This window comes from Pempheris klunzingeri, chromosome 9 (assembly GCF_042242105.1).
Source record: "Pempheris klunzingeri isolate RE-2024b chromosome 9, fPemKlu1.hap1, whole genome shotgun sequence".
Classification (NCBI taxonomy): Eukaryota; Metazoa; Chordata; class Actinopteri; order Acropomatiformes; family Pempheridae; genus Pempheris; species Pempheris klunzingeri.
In genome coordinates this window covers 22748831-22769342 of record NC_092020.1, presented here as the reverse complement: position 1 = coordinate 22769342, position 20512 = coordinate 22748831, and the positions used below count along the sequence as shown (strand labels likewise).

Here is a 20512-nt window from a genome sequence, read left to right as displayed (position 1 = left end):
CTTCACATTCTAGTTAGCTCTAATATTCCTGTGTTATTGCTGTTTTCCTGTGATCAGAGTAAAAAGCCATCTGTTAGTGCAGCAGTCCCCTTGTAGTTACTGCATATGCTTTTTTTTTTGATAGATAACTTTGACTCATTAAGGGACACCAGCTGTTGGGACTGAACTAAATTACAAAGTTATTATTGTTGTAGCGTTTCTTTTGGCTTTCTCTGTTTCCAAAGTTTTGCCCCTTTTCTTTTGGTGTTATCTTCTTCCAACATCTAACGACTGTAATCATGTGTTTCGGCTCCAGCTGGACTCGTGGTCGGTGATCCTGAACGGTTCGGTGGAGGTGACGTACCCCGAGGGCCGGACGGAGATCCTGTGTATGGGGAACAGCTTTGGGGTGTCACCAACTATGGAGAAGGAATACATGAAGGGCGTCATGAAGACCAAGGTGGATGACTGCCAGGTAGGATCTTGGTTGTAAATGTTCCTGCGTAGTATCATCGGGTTATGGGTAGCAGTTCCATCCATTCGCAGATCAGTGTGAAAAGCATGGTGTGTGCCCTGACACCTTATGATATTAAATCCCACTGTGACCCACTCACGAAACTGAAAGGCTCAGTGTGGCGAGCCATCCACTTAAATGTGAGAAACAAACATTTTGAATGAGAGTAGGCCAGCTTGTGTTAAAAGCAAGTTCACATTATTTGCATCATGTGTTTAATGGGAACAAAGTACTAAACTGTGAAAGTGAAAACACTGAAATGTTTTTAGTCCTTTAATGATCGGGAGCTGAGCTCATCAGGCTCAGTGGCTGGGATGAGAATATCTTTGCTCCTAATTAGTGAAAGCCCTTTTTTCATAATTTATCAGTACAGATAGTAGCTTAGTTGCTATGCAGAGTTTCTAGTCAGCCATTATCAGTTGTATTAATTTAACTTTGAATCTACCATTAATTAATGAGTTTGATCAGATATTTGCTAATCTCTGATCAGGTAAGAATGAAGGAGATCCATGGAATATCATGCATGTTTAAAAAGTTTGTGTCAAAATGTATCCGATCTCTCTGTTAACTCCTGTTTTGCCCTGTCTTGTCCAGTTTGTGTGTATAGCCCAGCAGGACTACTGCTGCATCCTCAACCAGGTAGAGAAGAACATGCAGAAGGTTGAGGAGGAAGGGGAGATTGTTATGGTGAAGGAACACCGGGAACTGGACCGCACCGGCACCAGGAAAGGACACATTGTCATCAAGGTGAGAAATCAACATTTAGTCGATTTCTATTAACCTTAAACCCAAAAGAAGAGACTCACCAGCCAACCAAATAATCACCTCTAGATATTTGAACACATTTGCAAGCCAATGATGTTGCACGAAAGGTTCTTTTAAACCAATAACACCGTCATTTTGAACCTCAGGGCACACCGGAGCGCCTCACCATGCACCTGGTTGAGGAACACTCAGTGGTGGACCCCACTTACATCGAGGACTTCCTGTTGACCTACAGGACCTTCCTCTCCAGCCCCATGGTCGTGGGCAAGAAGCTCCTGGAGTGGTTCCACGACCCCAGTCTCAGGGACAAGGTACAGGAATAAATCTACTGTGTACCTGCATGAACTGACGGAATAATTCAAATATTAATCAGAGACAGAATGCCTATATACAGCAACAACACACAGTCCGATGAATAATGGAATAGACCGTCTGCATGACACAAATCCTGGAATATGCTGGCACACTTTAGTCGAGATTTCCCATGAACCCAGAGACATTTTTAGGTCAGGATGTAAAGAACACAATACGTACACTACTAGTCAATCAGTATACTGTATGCTGACCTGTGCTGATCATGTGATTGCTCCAGGTTACACGGGTAGTCTTGCTGTGGGTAAACAATCACTTCAATGACTTTGAGGGTGACCCTGCCATGACTCACTTTCTGGAAGAGTTTGAAAACAATCTGGAGAAAGAAGTGAGTATACCAACTCCCACGTGCAAAACTGTAGCCTGTGTTTGCTGTTCATTGCACTTTCCTCACATCTGTGTCGTGTTTTTTTTTTTTCCAGAAAATGTGTGGGCACCTTAGACTGTTAAATATAGCGTGTGCTGCTAAGGCCAAGCCACGTCTGGTGACACTGACCAAGCCGTCCAGGGACTCTCCACTGGCCTTCAGCCTTCTCGGAGGTCAGGAGAAAGGCTTCCGCATCTTCATTGATGCTGTGGAGCCTGGGAGCAAGGCTGCAGAAGTCGGCCTTAAGCGTGGAGATCAGGTGAGATGTCTTCATCTTTATCACTTTGGTTGTCATTGTGTGATGTTTGGTGTCTCACTCGCGGACTTCTCAACATTCCTTCCCTTCACCACCATCTAATCTGTACATGTAGAGTCACTTTATTTGTCAAACAGCATACTTTGCTTCTGCTGTAAGAGAGTCTGAAGATTTCCTTTTGAATTATAGGAAGGAAACCTGTAAATGCAGCTGCAAGTTATACAAGTTTATTTGTCTGTAGGCAACGATTGTGAGGTGGTATCACACCAGTCACACAGATCAGCACTCGAATTGACTTCAATCGTGTTTAAGTTTGATTTGTTGTGGAACTGGTATTACATTTTGCTCTAATTAGCATTAAAAGGTTTTTTTTTTTTTTAAATAAGTCTCAAGTTACACTTACCAGTAGCTGCAGGCACCCAGTGTTGGCTTTCTTACACAACTTGACTCCTCAGCCATTTTCACACTCTGCTGTCCTCAGAGCTTTAAGCAAAGTCCCTTAATCCTTGAAACCATCTTGAGAGTGTCTGGATGCGAGTTAAGCCCTCTTGACTCCAAACATCCCCTGCAGCTGTTTCCCCAAAAGGAAGCGGAGGAGAAGCTGACATCCTTGGAAGCATTCACTCTCTCGTACCCACACGCACCTTCCACTTTTTAACAGCTTCAATTCGTCATTCACTCAGAGCCTATCATTTCAGAGCTTTAGTATTAGTCCTGTTTGTTTTGTCTTTGGGCCATTTACAGCGGCTCCTCCGTAGGAAACTCCAAGTAACATCTCACTAATGGCTACTGGTCCCAAATCAGACATTTGGTGTTATAAGTCAGTGGCCTGTGCTTTTGTCACAGTCAAAGGTGACTTCCTCTTCCACTAACGAGGAAGCAGCAAAGGCTGGTTAACAGATTGTGTTGAAATGCAAATATCCGGTGCATGTATAGAGGTGAAGCTGTTAAGACAAAGACAAGTCAATTTGAAGGTCATATGGCCCATGTTAATGTCAAAACCATGTGTTGGGCTAAATGTCATGATGTACAACATGCCAGAGGATCGGAGTTTATCGCCTGTAGTTAAGAGATCATTAATTGGAACATTTTCTTTAGTTCAAGGTTCAACCCTTTTCTGGACAGATCCATTATGGCACTCAGGTGGACGTTACACCGTGACAGCTGATGCAGAGAAGATACTGATTAGTTCACTGGCAGGTCTTTCTTGTCCAGCAGTGCAACAATTGGACTCTCAGTCCACATGCATAACTCAGGCAGCCGTAGGTTTGGATTTGTTTTATTGTTACCACAGTCCTCACTCACCTCATTATTCTTACCTTACTGAGAGAAAGAGAGACAAAAGCTGTGTCACATTCTTGGGAAAGCACGGAGGGCAAAGTCCTTGTTAGACAGCTCAGTAAATTCTATTGTTGGTAGCACACTGCATGAGGTGTGTGTTATGAGCAGTAAAATGCACCTGATATATTCCTTCCCTCTTCTCTCTGCAGATCTTGGAGGTCAATGGACAGAACTTTGAGAATGTCCAGCTCAGCAAAGCCAATGAGATACTGAAGAACAACACCCACTTGTCCATAACTGTGAAAACAAACCTTTTAGGTAAAGTTCTTGGCCGTCATATTTGTGAGACAAACACTTGTTAGCATTTTTTGAGACGTCATGTTTTTTTTAATCTTTTGTCACATGTGCCGAGAAAGCAAGAAAAACCTATTTCTGCCACACAAAACTATATTTATTTTGCTGATATTTCCCTTAAAGTGCTTAAATACTAAAAGAAAAGAGACAGTGGGAAAATTCTTCAAGTAGCCATCACTTTAAAGAATTTTTGTCTGCCCGCTCCTTTTGTCCAGTGTTTAAAGAGCTGCTAACCAGGCCAGAACAAGACCATGATTTGGATGGCGAGGAGGAACATGACAGAAAGAACGGGGCGCCCCACCTTCCAAAGATCGGAGACATCAAGAAAGCCAGTCGCTACTCCATCCCTGACCTGGCAGTGGACGTGGAGCAGGTGATGGGCCTCGAGAAGGTCAGCAAGAAAGCCAAGACCAACACGGTGGGAGGACGCAACAAGCTGAAGAAGATCTTCGACAAGACACTCACCAGCATCCTGCCTCCTAAACCATACAAGTAAGAGGAGCTAATAGCATCTGGATAGCAACTGTCATCAAATAATTCTAAAAGCTGAACAAGATAGCTCTCCATGACTGTTCTACATGACATTCCTATCTGGTTGTGACTGATTGGGCTGTTTGTCTCCACTTTTGTGTGCAACACGATGCTCTGATTGACTGATGCAAAGAGAACATACAATGTGATCAATCAAGCACCTGCTGAGCTGAATGAGGCAGATCTCGATAGATCTCATCTAGTTATCCCTGTTGTTATGAGATAAAGGTTTTAAACAATTACCTCACAGATGATGTATGTGACTGTGACTGTGCGTGGTAGTGGCAGTGCTCATTTTCTCTGCGGCTTGACAAGCATAATATTATATTTTACAAAACTGTCTGACAGTAATGGAGGCGCTGGGTGTTCCGCCTTCAGTAGAAAACGCTGGGATAAAATCTTGAATGATGGTTGATGAGAAAAGTGCATATTTTTAACCTTTTTACTTGAAATGTTAAGGTATTAATGCTGTACCACAATATTAACTGTAACTGCACAGTAAGAACAGGGAATTGAGAAAAAAAGGTTGTACAAATTTTCAGTTGTGCCAGTGCTGTTTTTGGAAGTAGTTCCCCAGGACAGCTTGTTATTGTAATGGCTCAGCAGCAGGTGTAGCTCTTAGCTTAATACTTCTGTCCACTAACCTAAGTGTGAACCTGTCACAGCACCAGCCGTCCAATATTAGGTGCAAAATTTCTTGCAGAAAATAGTCAGTGGATTACACAGCCAGAGGTGTCCACAGCCTCCAACTCCTGCCAACACTAATGTCGCCCCCTGCCTTTTGTTGACAGAACTGCTGTCTCACTCCTCCCATGCTCTCCCTCTTGTTTCCATAGCGACGTTTGCGTTGGCCAATCACAGGATGACAGCATTGTGGGGATGAAGCAGTCCAAACAGATCCCACCACCTCTGCCCGTTAGTGGAAACCTGTCTTCGTCAAACCCAGACCTTCTGCAGTCTCACCACCGCATCCTCGACTTCAACAACCAGCCTGGTGTGTATTAAACCAATATGTAGATCAAATGTGAGACTGGGGAGTTTTGTAGCAACAAATCACTTTTGTTTTGTTGTCTTCTAACATTGAACATATTCATCCTGTGATCAAACGCTCCAAAATGGCAACTACACAGACCTTGAGGTGAAATCGTTTAACTGTTGAAAATGAGCTTAACTGAAATACAGTTCAAATAACCAGTTATGATTAACTGTATTTGGGGGGGACTTAAACACCTGATAAATCAAGGTGCCATATCACATTTATGCAACTATTCTTTAAATCCTTATTGCTATAAAGAGGTCTGCTTGTTGGCCACAATAGAATAATACAACCAGACATGTTAAACTGATAGCTACCTAATCAGTATGAGCAAAACCGTGATGCATATATGTATATATATATATACATCCCTTCAATGGTTTTTGCTACTCTACTAACTACATAGAGTCAGTGATGGAAATATATTCTATATTTAAATATATTCTATATTTCTATCTTCCTTAACCCTGTCCATCACTTGTTTGTGTTCTTCCAGTCCCAGTCATACTGAGTGAGTATGTTCTCTCCCTGCGATCCTGCTTCTCCCTAGCACATTCACATCTCTGTCAATGGTGTCAGGTGTTAGTACTCGTAACATAAACTCAGCTAATCTGCATTCATCCCTCTGAAGGCTAATTGAGTAAAGCTAACAGCATTGCGCTGACTGCTGACCTTTACACTTTCTGTGGGCACATGAATGTGGATTTTGTAATGGAGATCTGTGGGGTTCTGTCTCTGATCAAGCTAATAAATGATGAAAAATGCGGGTTGCAGGTGACACGCCAACAATGCAGGTATTTTTGTGCACCAAGGGAATGCTGGGAAGATGGAATGGCTCTTCATTAATCTTGGGAAGACAAACTCACAAAAAAATCATCGGTGTTACTTGCATAATGAGATTTGTCCATATCTCACAATAGAAACGATGCTAATTATCATGTTTCCTGGTCTCCCCCAGATATGTCAGACCAGGTTTTACGAGTCTTCAAGGCAGACCAGCAGTCTCGGTACATCATGATCGGGAAGGACACGACGGCAAAGGAGGTGGTGGCCCAGGCTATCAGGGAATTTGCCTTGACTGCAGCAGCAGATGCTTATTCACTGTGCGAAGTATCCGTCACACCAGAGGGCGTCATCAAACAGAGGCGGTTACCAGACCAGCTGTCTAAACTAGCAGACAGGATTCAACTGAGTGGCAGGTAAAATAATCTGTAGTTGGAAGTGTGGCCTTTCCTTAGTCTTCCTCCTCACATGAATGTTTATACATAATTGTGGTGCCAGTTTGGCCACATCTCAGCTGATTTTTAACCTCAATAGGTCATCCATGTTAAATAAAGATAGTTAACAACAATTGTCATCTTCAGTTAGACTCAACTAATCAGTGTTTCTATAAAATGACTGAAATGAACACAAGCTGATGGCTTTGAAGTGCTTTTGTACAGCCAAACCAAAATGTGTTCAGTTTAGAGTGATGATCAAATAGATCAAATAGATCAAATAAGTAAATCCTCGCGTTACAAAAGCTTAGACAGGCAAGTGTCTGCAGATAATTGACTTGATTCATGAGTGGATTTATCATTGCAACACATAGAATAAGTGAAACAAAGCACCCCTTTTCCTCCATCATCAGATACTACCTAAAGAGCAACATGGAGACGGAGACATTATGTTCAGATGAGGACGCTCAGGACCTCCTGCGAGAAGGCCAGATCTCTCTATTGCAGCTCAGCACAGTTGAGGTTGCCACTCAGCTCTCCATGAGGGCCTTTGAACTCTTCTGTGCCATCGAGCCCACCGAATACATCGACGACCTGTTCAAGCTGCGCTCCAAGACGGGCTCAGCCAGCCTGAAGCGCTTTGAGGAGGCCATCAACCACGAGACCTTCTGGGTGGCCACAGAGGTGACGCGGGAGCCCAACCAACTCAAACGCATGAAGACCGTCAAGCACTTCATCAAGATCGCCCTGCATTGCCGCGAGTGCAAGAACTTCAACTCCATGTTTGCCATCATCAGGTGAGATAGGAAATAATGAGCTATTGTGTTACATTTGGGATTCTGGGAGGATATCTTGATTTTCATTATTTACTCACTGTGTAATCATGTGTTTGTGGTTTTATATATGTCTTCATTCAGTTTTGAGGTGAGACCAAGTTCCTTAGGTGGCACTATTTTCCCATGACCACACTCAATATGTCTCCTCACTCACAGTGGCCTGAACCTGGCTCCAGTCTCCAGACTGAGGGGAACGTGGGAGAAGCTACCTAGCAAGTACGAGAAGCTGTTCGGGGACCTGCAGGACCTCTTCGACCCCTCAAGAAATATGGCCAAGTACAGGAATGTCCTCAACAATCAGAACCTCCAACCACCCATCATCCCCCTGTTCCCTGTCATCAAGAAGGACCTCACCTTCCTGCATGAAGGTAGATGACATGAAATTCATACGTTTATATAAAAAGGTATACAGCTGATCCTCAAATATGGTCATATTTTGTAAAGCTTGCAGGACGTTGCCCAGTTATGGTATAACAAGCAAAATGTCAGATTATGGTCCACAGTTAATTTGAACCAGATTTGTAGTGTTGTTTTGTCAGGCTCTGTAATGTGAGTCATTAGTATTCACGGTCTTTCTTCCCCTGCTTCTCAGGCAATGACTCTAAAGTGGATGGCCTGGTAAACTTTGAGAAGCTGAGGATGATTGCCAAAGAAATTCGCCATGTTGGTCGCATGGCCTCCGTCAACATGGACCCGGCCCTCATGTTCCGGACCAGGTAAGACGCCTCTCAAATAGGAAGCCAGATTTCAGATTCATAATGATCCTTGACCCTCTCTGTAGCACCAGTCAGCGCTCCACCGACTAACCAAGCTCTGTGGGGTTAGCCGGTTCACATAGATTCAGTAAAGATTTCTGCATCACGCTTTTCTTTCAAGCAGCTGTTCCCTCCGGCAACTGTTTCCTCTGGCAACTGTTCCCCTGGCTACTGTTTCCCCTATACACATTGTTGGCATAAGATGTGCACAGTGCTTCTGTGAAAGTGTGTCTTCGTCTAATGATGTCACTTCCTAGTGGTGTTACCATTTGATTCCCTCTCCTTCCACTTTCACGTGGATCTTTGGTGAAATTGCTTCTCTTTGGTGATCTTGGTGGTCTTTCCTGTCCTAAGCTTTGTCTCCTCTCTTTCTCTACTCGTCCACTCTTTGCCCTCCATGCTTCTCTGTTCATGGCACCCACCCTCTAGGAAGAAGAAATGGAGAAGTTTAGGGTAAGTTTGGTGACCCTACACCCTTTTGCGCTCCCTGCACCACGGCCCTTTTTTCTGCTAATTTGCGTGCTTCTTCTCTTCTTTTCTGACACCTTGTTTGCATTAACCGGTTTGAGTTGAATCCTCCTTCTAACACTGCCTGACCCGAACCAAAGGGCACCAAATGATACAAAGGTCACTTCTGCTAACATTAAGTTGCACTGGACTGTTTAACATTCTCCAAACTTAATATAAAAGCATGTAACAGAAATTAGACATCAGGAAAATCTGAAAAACGAATGCATTGATCCTAAAACTACACATGCACTTATGTTGGCACATGTGACCTTTTCTGACATGTTGGTCTACCTGACAAAATGCATGCAGCTTCACTTTCAGAATTTGACCTGTCTTTGGGGTTTTATCTGTATATCAAACCTCCAAACACCCAGAGATTCTGAACATAAAGTATGATTTTTTTTTTTTATCATGCTTTACATTCTTGTGGTCAAGTGGGACATCATTGTGCATACAGCATTTACTGGGACATTTAATGGGAAACACATGGAAGCACATTGCATTCACTAAAGAAATAAAGGTTTTCTGGCAATTATGACTTCTGTATCTTGTAATTATGACTTAGCATCTTGTTATTGCAATTACGTGAGCTATCTTGGAATTATGAGATATTAATCTTAGAAATATAAGATGCTGTGGTATAATTACAACATATGAACTTAGTAATCACTAGAAAAAACATTTTCTTTGAATAAAATGGCATCCATATGTAACAGAAATTGTATATTTTGATGTGTTTCAGATGCATTTTCTAAACTATCCATATCAGAAACACCTTGTTGAAGTGAAATATCCTTCCTCTCATAAGAACAAGCATGGCTTCTCATTGACTTAACACTTGCACCTATTGTTTTGGTCACTATTTAACCGAGACCACGTGCTAATAAAGCTCGTACTACTACTACTACAAGCTCTGACTCAAGCCACAGAAATGTAAACTACGACCGTTCTACACCAGTAGAATTCCCCCTTTCAACTCCCCTGTATTTTGACGACAGTCATCCCTCACCCTGCCCCTCTGCTGCCTGGAATGTCTGGAATGTTTTGGAGTTGAGAGAAATGCCTAAAGCTGTTCTCTGCATGTCCAAGTTTAAATGCTCTGCTCCCTGTGTAGCCCAGTAGTATGGCCTGTACAATTATTCCTAAATTTAGGCTCCATCACATGCTGAAGCACTGTGTTAATAAGTCTTTCTCTATTCTTTCTATTTGTTTTTTGTGTCTTTGTCTGTGTTTGTGCCTGCAAATCTGTGTTCCTGTGCATGTTTCCCTGTGGATGCCCTGTATGTGTGACCAGGTCCTTAAGCCAGGGTAGTGCCAATGCGGCAGTGCTCGACGTCACCCAGACAGGTGGGCACAAGAAGCGGGTGCGACGCAGCTCCTTCCTGAACGCCAAAAAGCTTTACGAGGACGCCCAGATGGCCAGGAAGGTCAAACAGTACCTGTCCAACCTCAGCCTGGAAACGAATGAGGAGAGTCTGCAGACGCTGTCGCTGCAGTGTGAACCCTCTATCAGCACATGTGAGTTCCTGACACGACGTAGAAAACAAGCAAATACATACAAGACTGAGACATTCTCAGAAATGTGATTGGAAATATGAACATGATGCCTCATACAAGATAAACCCATAAAGATACACCTGTCTTATCTCTCTGCTGAGCAATCCTCTCAAGAATCTATTTGGAGTTGTATTATGTTGAGTTCCTGATTTTGAATGCATGTTTCTGTTGAAACGCATGCATGTTCCCAGGATTTATAGTGGAGACAGACAGGGTGGGACCACTGGAGTAACAAGACACTCAGTCCTGCTTAAGGACTCACTGGCATGGAATAACAATGACTGAAGCTCGAGGCCAGTTTCCCATTGTTAATGCCAACTTCACAGGCTACTAATGCAGACAGAGGGAGAGTCAAAGAGACACTCCAACAGCTCTGATAATCCATCACCAGTAGTTTACTTAAACTAGACCAGAATTCCTGCCGTCTCCTAAGTCCTTCTGTGTACACATTTCAGTTTAAAGCCCGAAGTCTAACTCTAACTTGGTCACGGAAATTCGCTCATTCTTTCTCATCCTACTCAGTGCCCAAGAATGCCAGTGGGAAACGACCAGACACCTCCCCAGTTGTGTCCAGAGCTGCCAGCCAACAGAGGGGCCAGTTGGCCAAAGGAAACCAGGCCCTCCAGGTCCCCGCCGTGGCCCTTTACCCATCCCGAAAGAAAGTGCCAGTCAAGGATCTGCCGCCTTTTGGTAAGAGTTATGAATTTGGAATAATTATGTTTGTAAATTCAAGTTTATACCTACCATTAGTAGATTTGGGCATCCCAATATTTCTTTATTTAAATGTAGCACTTTCATTGTATTTGAAAATATATGTTTGAGAAGAAGAACCCGAGGTGTTGAGAAGTACAAATTCTTCATGGAGTATCATCTAAAGTAAACAGCCACCTAACAATCCTTATCAGCAACTGAACGGCACAGTTCACTGGAGTTACTGCTCTACTTGTACTTCATTGTTAGGGGCATGTCAAAGCTGCTGCTACATTAATAATACCGGTTGCGGTCGTTCCTACAAGAAGACAAGTTATTCTTTTGTTGTTAATATTGTATAACAGTTTGGTTATGGATTGAGTCAATATAAGCCTTTGTGTTGTTCACTTCTACATTCCACAATTACCTTGTTTTCTCTTCCTCGCCCTGTTATTTGCAGACAATAGCACAGCCAGCCTTCCCCAGCTTCTTTATTACCGTGCTGCCACCTAGAGGCTGTCTGACAACAAGCAAATACAAAAAAAATAAAGAAATCCCAGACAATGCAGTTTAGCATCCCAGCACCCTCGGGGATTGGCAGTGTTCCTCATGCTAATTCTGCTCATCTTCTTGCTAATGTCCACAGGCACCAGCTCCCCTCAGTCTCTGAAGAAGATTCTGTCTCTATCAGAGGAGGGAAGCGAAAGGCACCGGAGGCAACCAGAGGACACTGTGTCCAACGCCTCCTCCCAGCTCTCCTCCCCTCCCACCTCCCCCCAGAGCTCACCCAAGAAGGGTAAGCCAATAATCCTCCCTCCCCCTCACACTACTCCAGTCTCCTTGTCTCTGTCATGATGTGCTACATATGCCACCTGGTGGCTGCCAGTGTACATTACATTATTTTTCAGATGCGTTGTTGGGTGCTGGTATTTTTCCCCTCCAGTAAGACTCCTCTTATTTCAAACTTATTACAAACCCACACACTTACTGCCAATTTTTGTTACCTTGGAGAGTTTGGCAGACCAGTAGGTGAATGAATGTCTTTAATGTATTGGAGTTAAAAGATGGTGTCATGTGTTTCTGAAGGGAAATTCTGACTTCTCACTTTGGAGAAGAAAATATGCACTAATTAAGAGTATTTAGCAAATTCCTCCCCTGTGGTCTTCGCCACAGAGAAGACGGTAATTGGACAGAGTTTGAAGCCACTCCAAGGCCATCGAATTCCCACTGAGCTTGAGTCTGTAAAGTGGTATTGTTATTTATCATGGGGCTGTAGCTCATTTTTTTAAATCATTTCAGCCACAGGTGAACTGGTGCTAGTCTGGTGGTGAGCACAGCATTTTGTAGTGATACCCATGGCACTAATTACTCTGAAATGAAATGTAGTTTAAGACTAAATGAAGCTGTTTTCAGTTGTAATGCTAATAATTCTTTGTTTTAGGATTTTGGCAACGTCCCTGTTAAACACAGCACACTAACAATAAAGCTGTCATATTAATAAGAACACACACACAAAGCACCCACGATGCAACATGTGACTGTAGAGACTCTGCCTATAGATGCAGGATGGTCAGATCGTAGCCAACAGGACTCTGCGTCTGAATACTTTGGCCTTTTAGAGAGACCTCTGTTGTTATTGTCGTTCTGGAGCTGCTGTTTAAATGAACTCGGAAGGTTTTTGACATTGTTGGAACATAAAGGCTCCTCTGAGTTCATGTGTCTTCAGCCTGAGCTTAATTGTTACGTCACCTAATAGTGGCTAATCCTGATCAGTCAGCACTTCCTCTGAGTCACGTTTGCTCCACTTCTTTAATAGTCAAAGCCTCCTAAATATGAATTTAAATATTCTCTCCTCTCTTCAGACTTAAAAGTATAGGCAAGATTGAAGCCATTATTGTTGTGATTTATGCTGATGGTGGCGGGGAATTATGACCGCCAGGCTGTTCGGCTCTGCAGCGAGCTACAGTAAAATGCCACAGTGACAGTCGCCTATAACGAGAAAATATGTACTTACATGTGTCAGCAGTCAGCTCCAGTGATTTCTCTATACTTGCCCAGATCGTTGTGCAATTCCCAGTCCCTTCAGGCTCATTATCTCAAGTTTTCCACACTCTTCAGCACTGTGTTTAAACCCCCGAATGTTGTAGTAAACTGCTGTTTCGGTAAGAATGTTATGCACTCATCCCTAAAGATCTGGTCGGCTTACTTGGAAATGGCACTCTACAATTATCCCTGCAGTCCGTGTGCGATGCTCCGTTTGAAAAGACTGACTGAGATACGATATGTGAATTAGAGAAGATGATTCAGAAGATGACCCATCATAAGTTATTTTTATGTTTGGGGCTTGGTGTTGGAACGTGGCTGAGACCCACTCAGCATGTAGGAGACCATGTTTGGCCCTTATCCTTTTATCTTCAGAGCTTTTCTGTACCACCGTCACAAGACCTGAAGGAATTGAATTTAATCTCTGAGGTTTATTTTTTTTAATACATCAGTGCGACTGAGGTGTTCGTGCCAACTTTAATGCTTTTAAGGATCAACATTTCTAAAGAATCAGGATTTAAATTTGTCTCTGATTTCATCATCCTGTTAATCTTCCTCTCTCCTCCAGGTTACAACAGGATGGGAGACGCCTACTCAGACTCTGGTCACAGTGAGATCTCCTCTCGCTCCAGCCTCGTTAGTAACTCCTCCTTCGACATGGCCCAGGAGGAGAGGAGGCTCCGTCACTCTGGGGGAGTCGGGGAGTCACACATCGGGGGACCTCGGCTGGAACGAAGAGCCACCACCGACCCCGACCAGTACAGCCTCGGGTAGGAACACTCACAACCTTAGTCACTTCCTTTAGCCAGTTTCTCATGAATTGTTTCACTGCTCTGACCTTCAAACTTCAGTAATTTGTCTTTATCGTTATCACATCATAGGTCATATTCATCGATGCAGGACTGTCGGGGCATTTACACCGGCTGCCCAACAGTGCTCTCCTCTCCCAGTTCAGAGGAGCTGACTCAGGATCAGGGCGATCGTGTTTCACTCGATGCTGCAGACAGCGGCCGTGGCTCCTGGACTTCCTGCTCATCTGGTTCCCACGACAACATCCAGACCATGCAGCAGGGACGTAGCTGGGAGACTCTGGCCTTTGGAGGTGGAGGCGGAGGTGGCATGGGAGGGCTCCCTCCAGGCGGACCGGAGGCCTTATTAGGGGGGCCTGCTGCGCTGTGGGCAGCCCAGGCGAGGGGGAGCTGGGCATCCGCCAGTTCCTCTTCATCCTCAGCTGCATACTGGGGAGAGGACTCTGAGGGAGATACTGGCACAATTAAGAGGAGAGGAGGGAAGGACGTCAACGCCGACCCAGAAACAAGTAGCATCACATCCACTGGGTCAGAGGAGGCCAAGCAGCTTGGCCGGCCCTCCCCATCACCCATCACGGCTGGGGGTAAAGGCCTCATTTGTGAGTGACTGTACTTCTCTGTTACATGATTGGCCAAGAAACTTATTTTGTTACACTTGCATGGGCAGAAATTCTTGTCCCAAGAGACGAGAGGCAGGATGAAGACTAGCCGTGAAAACCATACAATAATAGTCTGACTGAGCTTGGCCTAGAAACAGTTTGTCACATTATCTCTCTTAAATCCACAACTTGCCATTTCAAACTAAGCTAACCATTAACTCTCAGAGAAAAACAAAGTAATGCCAACCATGTAATTCAGTATTTCTGCCTGAGGACCGTTGCTGCATTTAATCCCACCTCTCCCCCCATTTCCTGTTATTGGTGAATGAATAATGTGCTGAACATTTTTCTAAGTGCCTTTGTCATCCTCATCTGGACCTTCACTTTTTTGTGTCCCCTCAGCACGGAAAGAAAGTCGTTACCGCGAGCCTCCCCCGACTCCCCCTGGCTACACTGCCCTGACCATCTCCGACGTCGCTGAAGGGCAGCACCCAGCCCCGCCTGTTCCCACGTCCACGGTGACCCACACAGGCCGTCGGCCACCAGACTACACCACGGCTCTGCAGCGCTCGCGCATGGTCACCCAGTCGCCTGACTCCCACCAAGCCCACCAGGGGGCCAAACAGCGGGCGGGGGGCCTCCACCGCACACGCTCACCGGCTGAGGAGCAAGAGGCTGAGGAGGAAGAGGAGGGTGAGTCCTTGTCTTCCAAACTAATCGCTCTGAGGAAGCCAAAGGCAGTGGCACACCATACACCTGAGACTCCCAGACCATGAGAGTGTGTGTACGGGGGTTAACAGGCAGGGCCCCTCTCCCCAAGGCAGGTAAAAACTAATTTATCAGGTTGCCCCCCTCCCCCCCCACTCCAATGAACCTGCATGTGAACAGGAGCACACACTTGGACTGAGACTGACCATTCTTCACACAACTTCCCACAGCACCAAAAGGATCGGTCCCACTTCAAATCACATCCTCTATCAATGTCTGTAGTCACAAACTGAAATCCAGACATTTAGTATTTTTGATCTAGGACTTCCTCATTTGGAGTGGGACCCTCACCTTTAACCCACAGTATGTCATCATGCATGAGTCATACTAGTCGGACCACAAACTCACCACTCCACCACACATTCTGCTCTTCTCTCTCGCTGTCTCACACTGTGCTGACTAGCATCCATCAGCAGGCACAGTGCTGTTAGGATCCTCTCACCCATGCAATCAAACTCGATGCTTGAAAACATGCACCTCCATTCTCATGCACCAGCACGCACCTGACTTACTTCCAGTGGCTCTGGATTAATACTGTGTTATTGCAGCAGCACGTTTTATACACACACACACTTTCAAATGTTTTTCACACTGTAATAAAGTCTGATAGTCCATTTTATAATTAGTCTTTTAGGGAACCCATTGGCTTCCACATTAATCAGCTGCAAATGTGAGTTTGGCCAAAAGGCTGTTTTTCATTGGTTGTCCATTGACAGATGTTACATAGTAAAACAGCACAGAAAATCACACAGTATAATCATTGAAATTGGATATAGGCATGCAGGGAAATAAACACATTATCAACTATTTTCCAAAGCATGAGTCTTTAGAATATTGTTGTACCTTCCAGGCAGCCATTGTTTTCTGTTCATTTCAGTACAAAATGAAAATCAATCAAAACAGACTTGAAATTTGCTCGACAGAGGGGGGAAACTGTTTTGGGGAAAAAGCTACAGGACAAATATTAAGCAAACATGGACTCTGTTGAAAAAGTTTCTCCGTCGCTGTTGTACAGCCGACTCCGTCTCCGCTCCTGTCCACGGTGCACGGCTGTGTCGCTCGTTTGTTACCAACGTTGTCTTGGCATAAACTTCGTTTTGTTATTTTAAGCACGAAGTAAATAAAATTGCAGGAAAAAAGAGAGAGGGGAGGACAGAGGAAGAAACTTTAAGTTTCCCTGCTGCTAATATACAAGAAGTAGAGATGCAGACAACATGGTGGTACCACGGTAATTAAACGGAGTAAAATTCAGCCACAAAACACATTTCACCCACATCCTCATCCAGTGGACATCCAGGGTAATGTGTATAGATTTGATGATGGTGCACCTTTGTTTCAAACAACAAGGAGTTCAAAACAGCCCCTGCTCACAGCAGCACCCCCCGTTTGTCAATGATACGCCTCAGAGAAGAACGACATTGACAAAATGTCCGTTGTCACTGTCAAGTTTCAAGTTGCTGAAAGTTGATTTTTATACCTTACTGACATGAATGGAAGGCAGGAAATCGATGTGAAAAATGATGGCATGCTCTGAGAAAATGTTTGGCAGTAAGTATACAAGATTCATGGATCGTGACCTATAAGAAGGCAGGTTTTCTGCTCGCAACTGAACACCGTCACAGCTGCTGTTTTCAGTTTTCAGCACTCACTCAAGTAAACTAAAAAACAGTTTACGTAGCATGTCCGCATTCTTTGTAACCTTTCGCTGTCTTTTTTTTTTCCCCACAGAGGATGAACAGGTGTCAGCAGTCTGAGGGACGACAGTGGACGTCCTTTTGCAGTAACTTGAAGTCCCCCTGGTTTGGGGTGGGCAGGATTAAAGAGACAGATAGACAGACCAATGGACTCATCATCAGTTACGTACGTGCCTGCCTCCTCCACTTGGCTCTCCCTCCTGATTGGTGGATTCCTCTGCTCGTCTCCCTCCCCTGCCTTAAAGCATCATAGGGGGTTAAATGACCCTGCATGCAAAAAATACTGTGAAGAAGAGATGTAGAGAAGGTCAAAGACGATGACGAAATGCCTGGCACTTTGGAAAAAGACTACAGAAAACCTAACTGGTGCCGGGGGGGTCGACCTGGCCACATACACACAAAATCACATAGATGTTGCTGTTAGAAACGGGAGCGGTTCCTCAAGACCCCCCCTCCCCCCCGCAAACCCCACCCCACCCTGTGACAAAACCCCAAACCCACCTGTTAACACAACAGCATCATGACGTGTTGAGCTTCATCTGCACTTTCTCATTTTCTACTTTCTAAAAAAGAAAAAACCGAACAAATAAAAACAGGAAAACAGACTCGTTTGAAGACAGAGAGAAACTCCGGTTGACTTGACTCTTCATTTTCAACTTCCCGCTAGATTTCTTTTTCGTTCTTTTCTTTGACTGATTGCACTCTGGGGGCCGAAAAGAGAAACCAAGTCAGCCGATTTCTCTGCCTGGACTGAAGCAACCCATCAGTTGTTTTGAGTGTTTGAACTCTGAATTCAGTATTATCTCATGTTTCACATGTGAAAGCTTATCAAGTGTTGGTTCGAATCAGAGCTAGGAGGAAGAGCCGAGCAGGTAGAGCCGACATGCACAGAGTACTGACACACACACAAAGTACATTTTATGTACCATTACATACATGGAAACACAATTAATTTCTAAAAAATAGCACTTTCAGCACAATCTTAGATGTTACTAGACATTTGGCCTGGATACCAGAGTATGAGTGAACCATATCTTACTGTCATCCCACCTCGGAGCTTGTCTGGTTACATCAAAGTCTTTTCATCATCCTGTTGCGTGATGTTACATCGCGAGTGTAATGTTTTGTGACTGGCCTGTAGGTGATATGAAAAAGCACAGAAATGATCGACCACCCACTAAGCAAAGGTGTCGGACTCCATCACGCTGGTCTCCACGGTGCATCGGAGGGACACAAGGTGGCAAAAGCTGGCGAAATCATAAAGAGCAGCTGCAGTGGAGAAGATCGAATCCTGGAGCTTCGCCCCCCTTTTTTTTTTTTTGCTCAAAGTAAAAGCCGGTGTGGACGCTGGCAGGAAATGTTGTAATCACATGGGAATTTATGAATCAAAGTACAAACTGAGCGGTAAGCGAGCACTCACTGAGCATCAGCACATTTCAGAAGCTGCCATATGTGTGAGCTGCGTGCGTACCCCAACAACTGTATCTACCTTTACAAATGATCTTGTACAGAGTCTTAGAATACACACATTCCCCTTCAAAATTTAACTACCCGCAAATTCAAATTCGGCTTTTTTTCTTTTCTTTTTTCAACTTGAACATACACCGCATTTTTGTGAATGTCCAAAGCGCCTTACGATGCCATGATTGCATACATTTCTGTGCACGGTGTTCCCATTACAAATCACCTCGTTTCAGGAGCAGTCTTGAATCAAGCAATAGTGGAGTGAAATGCCTTATTCAAGATACTTCCCCAGACCTTTTTGTTTTCCAAATACATTAAGACTCGGTACAAGACGAAGCCAAGCGTTTTCTTTCTGTTTTCTTTTCATGCGGTTTCAGACGGCACCATCAGACCTGCTGTGTGGCCATCGCGTGTTACAGTCTAGCAGATTTTATTTCTCGTCTCCGCCCCTCTTCCTCTGCTGTTGTGCTAATAGATTCATCCTCAGAAGCTCCCCTCACCTGTTGCAGACATAAGCTCAGTGGATGCTGTATGTATATCGCTAACGCCCGCATCCAGTTTTCCACCATATTTCTCGCCATCAATGGAAGTGACTGAAGATTTTGATTTTTTTTTTTTTCTCTCTCCCTTTGACTCCGGTGGGGAAGTTGACATATGAAGAATTATTTTTTTTTTTTCAAGGCTGCCAATCAGATCGATTAGAAATCCATTTGTGAAAAGTAACATTTTTTTGTTTCCTTCTATCACTGAGTCGCACTGATCACATTGATCAGTCTCGGAAACTACAGACTGAGACGAAGATGAGTGAGTGCAGTGTTTTCCACTGTGTTCTGTGACTACACACTAATGATTTCTTGGGTTTCTTTTGTTATTGTAATTTTTTTGTAATGGCTGCAGATAGATTGTTGATAATTTGTTTGTAATACAGTGGTGACATGCATCATTCACTTTCAATAAACTCTGAAGATAATGTGCATATTAGCGGGCAGAGTCCTATTTCGAAAAACAAAAAGTTGCACAAAAATGTACAAGCGTAAAGATAAGTGTAGTAGGTAGAACTGCTACTCCGTTTGATGTGTGATGTCAGTGAGAAATGTACATTTAGCTGGTGATGACCTTCTTTTCTTCATTCTTTCTTGTACTACTTTGACCTGTATGTCTTTTAAAAAGACAATTGGTGGAGTATGTATCAGTTGTTTTTGTATTTTTAATACAATAATTGTAAATATTGGTTATATTTTTGTTCAAATGTACTATGTTTATGCCTCAACATCCAGTTTATATGAAGCTGGGAATCAATAAATACTGCATAAAGAATCAACACCTAGGTTTAAATGCACTTATTCATTTCTTCTGCATTTTGATGTCTTTCTTTTCCAAATCGTTTTTTTTCCTTCAGAGGACTTTTTTTCCCCCAGATGCCGTCTAGTGTTTGCACAAGTCATGGAAGCAACTTGAAAAGTGTAACTCTCATACTTTTCTATCTGACCGCAGTGTGTCAGAATTAATAAAAAAGAGATATTGAAGTCTCCCCTCGCTTTTATTTAATTCTTTTGTGTTGTCTTGTTGCCCACAGCTGTGAGAATATTGCAACTCTCTTTTTTTGTTCACTATTCTAATTCATTTCATTTGTTTCTTACATTAGCTGTTCCATCTTATTAAAAAAATAATCTCCAGCTCACTGTGCACCACATACTCATAATAAAAAAATATGTTACCCTAGGGTGGTGATTGGGGGATACATGCTGCTGTAGTTATTTCTCCTGCACATAAGACTTTTAATTTGTGCCTCACTTTTTACCGTAATTGCTGAGATTTACTTATATTTTCAGTAACTTGGAGGAAGATTAATATACTATGAATAAAACATGAGGGAAACATTCCCATTTACACCAATAGATGAAAGCAACTAATTGAAAATGACAAGTCACCCCTGGCAACACATTAGGCAGAGTGAGATAATAGAATGATTAAGTAGCTTTATGTTTCTGTTATAAATGATTGCTTTAAAATCTTAAGTCTCAATACTACACGGATAATGAGTCATTTTTTCAAAAGGGACCTGCAGTGTGGCGCTTTAAATAACCTTTTTAGAATTCTATGCGCTTTCATACC

The 20512-nt window shown here is 43.6% G+C and overlaps 1 protein-coding gene across 3 annotated transcripts in view; it reads left to right on the top strand.

The window, feature by feature from the left end:
- The window catches only part of rapgef2b (Rap guanine nucleotide exchange factor 2b), a 103273-nt gene extending 83555 nt beyond the window's left edge, over positions 1-19718 (top strand). For 2 of the 3 annotated variants that reach the window (XM_070836505.1, XM_070836503.1), the window contains 19 exons: positions 296-454; positions 1088-1240; positions 1405-1569; positions 1851-1958; positions 2053-2256; positions 3744-3852; positions 4104-4380; positions 5256-5413; positions 6414-6654; positions 7086-7469; positions 7665-7876; positions 8101-8224; positions 10068-10291; positions 10853-11020; positions 11667-11816; positions 13632-13833; positions 13945-14471; positions 14874-15295; positions 16968-19718. In XM_070836505.1, the coding sequence (XP_070692606.1) occupies positions 296-454; positions 1088-1240; positions 1405-1569; positions 1851-1958; positions 2053-2256; positions 3744-3852; positions 4104-4380; positions 5256-5413; positions 6414-6654; positions 7086-7469; positions 7665-7876; positions 8101-8224; positions 10068-10291; positions 10853-11020; positions 11667-11816; positions 13632-13833; positions 13945-14471; positions 14874-15247 (3939 nt within the window). In that variant the 3' untranslated portion in view covers positions 15248-15295; positions 16968-19718. The remainder of the gene's footprint in view (positions 1-295; positions 455-1087; positions 1241-1404; positions 1570-1850; positions 1959-2052; positions 2257-3743; positions 3853-4103; positions 4381-5255; positions 5414-6413; positions 6655-7085; positions 7470-7664; positions 7877-8100; positions 8225-10067; positions 10292-10852; positions 11021-11666; positions 11817-13631; positions 13834-13944; positions 14472-14873; positions 15296-16967) is intronic. The other variant, XM_070836504.1, reaches the window with a different exon arrangement.
- The last annotated feature ends 794 nt before the right edge of the window (positions 19719-20512 follow it).